The 4381-nt window shown below is 36.0% G+C and overlaps 1 protein-coding gene across 1 annotated transcript; it reads left to right on the forward strand.

Moving 5' to 3' along the window:
- Positions 1-123: 123 nt before the first annotated feature.
- Positions 124-3616, forward strand: HELRODRAFT_195133 (hypothetical protein). Its single transcript, XM_009027910.1, has 7 exons — positions 124-193; positions 309-358; positions 681-814; positions 1187-1381; positions 1749-2580; positions 2775-3168; positions 3212-3616. Exons 3-6 carry the CDS (start codon positions 709-711, stop codon positions 2941-2943), a joined length of 1302 nt encoding a protein of 433 aa, XP_009026158.1. The 5' UTR covers positions 124-193; positions 309-358; positions 681-708; the 3' UTR covers positions 2944-3168; positions 3212-3616.
- Positions 3617-4381: the final 765 nt, after the last annotated feature.

Consider the following 4381-nt stretch of genomic DNA (forward strand, 5'->3'; position numbering starts at 1 on the left):
TGAAGGTAGGTGTGTGTGTGTGGTGTTGTAGGGTATGGTGTGTGTGTGTGGTGTGCGCGTGTGTTATAATTAGCATTATAATAATTATCTTAATTATTTTAATTTATTTTTTTTCATCCATTCAGGCCAGAATAGCGATCAACTATTTGTATCTTGCTCGGACGATATTCAACAAATAGCCACAGATTTGAAGGTATGTACGTGTGTGTGTGTGTTTGTGTGTGTGTGTGTGTGTGTGTGTGTGTGTGTGTGTGTATGTGTGAGTGCACATGTGTAGTACAAAAATTTTAATTTATACACATATTTAGAAATTGTGGAACACACAAGTGCTGCACCAAGAAGGAAAGTACAAAGAGATGTAAGTACACACACACACACACAAACACTGATACACACGCACACAAGCAGAGATACACACACATACGCAGAGATGAATTTATGAATTTTTTAAATTTCAAAAGTGCTTTTCTGAAACGTTGTTCATTTAGCAAGAGCTGTTTATATATTAATGATACTACTACTTCTACTACTACTACTACTACTACCACTACTACTACTACTACCACTACTACTACTATTACTACTTCTACTACTACTACTCATAAAAATAATGATAAAAACAACAACAACAACAACAACAACAATAATAATAATAATAATAATGATAATAATAATAACAGTAATGATGACGATGCTTCATCGTCACCAATGACGTCATCAGTCGTTTACAGCTGGAAGCGTAATCGCGAAATTTTGGAGTCGCTACTGCTGACCACCAGTGAACACGAGGAGACGTATACATACATCATCACCGGTTCTGATGATGATGATGATGATGGCGATGATGATGATGGTTGTGGTGATAATGATGATGAAAATGATGATGATGGCTGTGTTGATGATGATGATAATTGTTCGACGGTGTCGAAATTGATGATAATGACGATGATAGTGATGAATGTGATGGTGATGAGGATGATGATGATGAATGTGATGATGACGGTTGTGGTGATAGTGACGATGACGACGACGATGATGATTATTGTTGTTGGAATATTGATAATGATGATGATTGTAGGGATGAGGATGATGATGATGATGACAAATGTTAAGGATATTGTTGATGATGATAAAGATAATGATAATGATAAATATTATGGTGAAACATGTCGAATTAATGACTCAGGCGTCCTAGACAAGTCGAGAGACAAAGAAATATCGCTAGACGAGGCCGTTGATCGAGACATCATCAACAGAACCAGTGGTACGTTCGATAGCGGCTGTGGTAAGCGCGTTCCTATCGCTACCGCGATGGCCGAGGGCTGGATCAAAGTTGAGAGGGTTAAGTGCAGAAGATTTGAAGAGAAAAGAAGTGATATAGGTGAGTGAGCGAGTTTATGAGTGAGTGAGTGAGTGAATGAGTGAGTGAGCGAGCGAGCGAGTGAATGAGTGAGAGTGAGCGCGAGAGCGAGTGAGTGAGTTAGTTACTCAGTTAGTCGATTAACAAATGAACAAATTCACCACTACCAACAACGACAACAACGACAAACAGTATCACAAACATCCTCAACCACAAACATCCTCAACCACAAACATCCTCAACCACAAACATCCTCAACCACAAACATCCTCAACCACAAACATCCTCAACCACAAACATCCTCAACCACAAACATCCTCAACCACAAACATCCTCAACCACAAACATCCTCAACCACAAACATCCTCAACCACAAACATCATCACAGGCCTCATTACCATTAAAAGTTTCACAGAAGACAGTTCTTATACCATAGATTGCGTCATAGACGCGCGAAACGGCAGGGAACTGAGCGAAAATGAAGCAAAAACTTGCGGAATTATCGTCGAGATAAAGAACGACGCGAATACTTGTAATGGTTTGGCGCCAAAAAACATCAACAACAACAACAACATCGGCAACGACGAAAACACTAAAAACATCAGCATCAACAACCACAACGACGCTTATCACTACAACAAAATGCAAAATGGAGACGACAATAGCAGTTTATATTTAAATAATACCAACAACAACAACAACAAAAACAACATCATCATCAACAACAACAACAACAACATCATCATCCACAACAACAACAACATCATCAACAACAACAAATCTAGTAATAGTAGTGATTGTAATGGAAGTACTACTAGTAGTAGTAGTAGTAGTATTAGTAGTAGTAGTAGTAGTAGCAACCTAGAAATTACAAAATTCTACAAAAATTTGAAGACCGGTCAGTTGCTGACATTTGAAGATGCCCGAAACCTCGGCCTCATTAAAATTCACTTTTACGAAAAAAACGACGACGACGAATACGAAATGGAAAGTGAAACTGACGAAAAATCCCACAGCGGCAACAGTAACGGCAGCGACATCAATAATAATAACAACAACAATATAAATAGCAACAATTGTTGTAATAACGAAAGCGAAACTACCGTTAAAACCAGCGTTAAAAGTGGGAATAGTATGAAGATCAATAAAAAAAGGAGAAATAATTTTGCCATCACGACCTACGCGGTCTACGATGTTATTGATGCTAGAAATCTTCAGAGGTATTTTGAGTACTTTATTGCCAATACGCGTGTGTACGTTCTTCTTCACACACACACACACACACACACACACACACACACACACACACACACACCACACACACACACACTCACACACATCCACAAACACACACTCACTCACACATCCACAAACTCACACGTCAACACACGTATACACGTACACACACACAAAGGTTAAAGTTCAAGAGGGCAGTCGAAGAGGGCATACTGAATCCGGATGATGGAACTTACGTCAACAAAGTGACGGGAGAAAAAATGAAATTAGTGGAGGCCATTAAAGCCCAATTGGTCAGGGCCGAAATTGTCAAAGGAAATGATGTCATGTTGAACCATTGTATTTGAGTGACGTCACGTTATCGTTATCGTGACATCGTTATCATCATCACCATCCTTATTATTATTATTCTTATCATTAATTTTATCATAATAGTTATTATTATTATTAATTTCATCATTTTTGTTATTATTATTTGTCCAAATTTTTAAAGATGTATTTGGTTTGACTCGATTTTTCGAAAAATTTTGTCGGCCCATTCATTCATTTGCTCATTCATATAATAATTGGTTTTCTATCATAAAACTTTTTAACAAACGAGTTGGTCACAGACAATTTCAAAATACCACAAGAACAGATAAAATAAATCTTCATTAACAAACAAATATGAAACATTAAATAGAACAAATTAATTAATTAATTAAGAAATTAATGAAAAATTAACTAACTAATTAATTTCGCAAAGCAAATTATTTTCATTTCAAGTAAACTGAAATATGCAGGGATTTTTATTGGAAAAACCGAACCGGGGGTTGAGGCGAATAATAACAACAACAATAATAATAAAAATAACAACAATAATAATAACAATAACAACAAAATAATGATGATGATGATCCAATGTTTATTTTATTTTACTGTATTTCTTGCTAACTGCATATAGCACCAATGAACATCTCAGAATAAATGGCATTTATGAGGCCTTTGACGACGTACCTTGAAAAGACAATTTATTATTGCTATCATTGTTAGTAATTGTAGCAGTAGTAGTAGTAAAAGTAGTAGCAGCAGCAGCAGCAGTAGTGGTAGTAGTAGCAGTAGTAGTAGTAGCAGCAGCAGCAGCAGTAGTAGTGGTAGTAATTGTAGTAGTAGTAGTAGTAGTAGCAGCAGCAGCAATAGTATTAGTAGTAGTAGTAGTAGTAGTAGTAGTAGTAGTAGTAGTAGTAGTAGTAGTAGTTAGTATTCAATTTAATTTCAAATTCAAATAGAGTTAAACCCTTTCGATCGTTTTTCGTCACCATGGTTACGAGCGTGGAATGGTTTTGATGATGATGATAGTGATGATGATGGTGATGATGATGATGATGATAGTGATGATGTAGCAGTTGTTATTGCTGTTGGTAATGATAATGATGATGATAACGATGATGAAGATGATGATGATGATAGTGATGACGATGATGATGATGAGGAGGAGGATTTCTCTTTGATCTCACTGGGAGCCTCAGTTTTATGAACAGACTTGTTGACAACCTTGAATATTATGTTAATAATAATAATAACACAAACAACAACCATAACATTAATCATCATAATAATAACCGCAACAACAACAATAATAATAATAACAACAATAACAACAACAATAACAATAATAATTATAATAACAACAACAATAATAATAACAATAACAATAGTAATAATAATAATAACCTTATGAAAATGACAGGCGCAAGCCCCTTGTGTGAAGTCCTTGAACCTCGCCATTGTAATGGGGATCCTCAG

This window comes from Helobdella robusta (assembly GCF_000326865.2).
Source record: "Helobdella robusta unplaced genomic scaffold HELROscaffold_514, whole genome shotgun sequence".
In the NCBI taxonomy this organism is placed as follows: Eukaryota; Metazoa; Annelida; class Clitellata; order Rhynchobdellida; family Glossiphoniidae; genus Helobdella; species Helobdella robusta.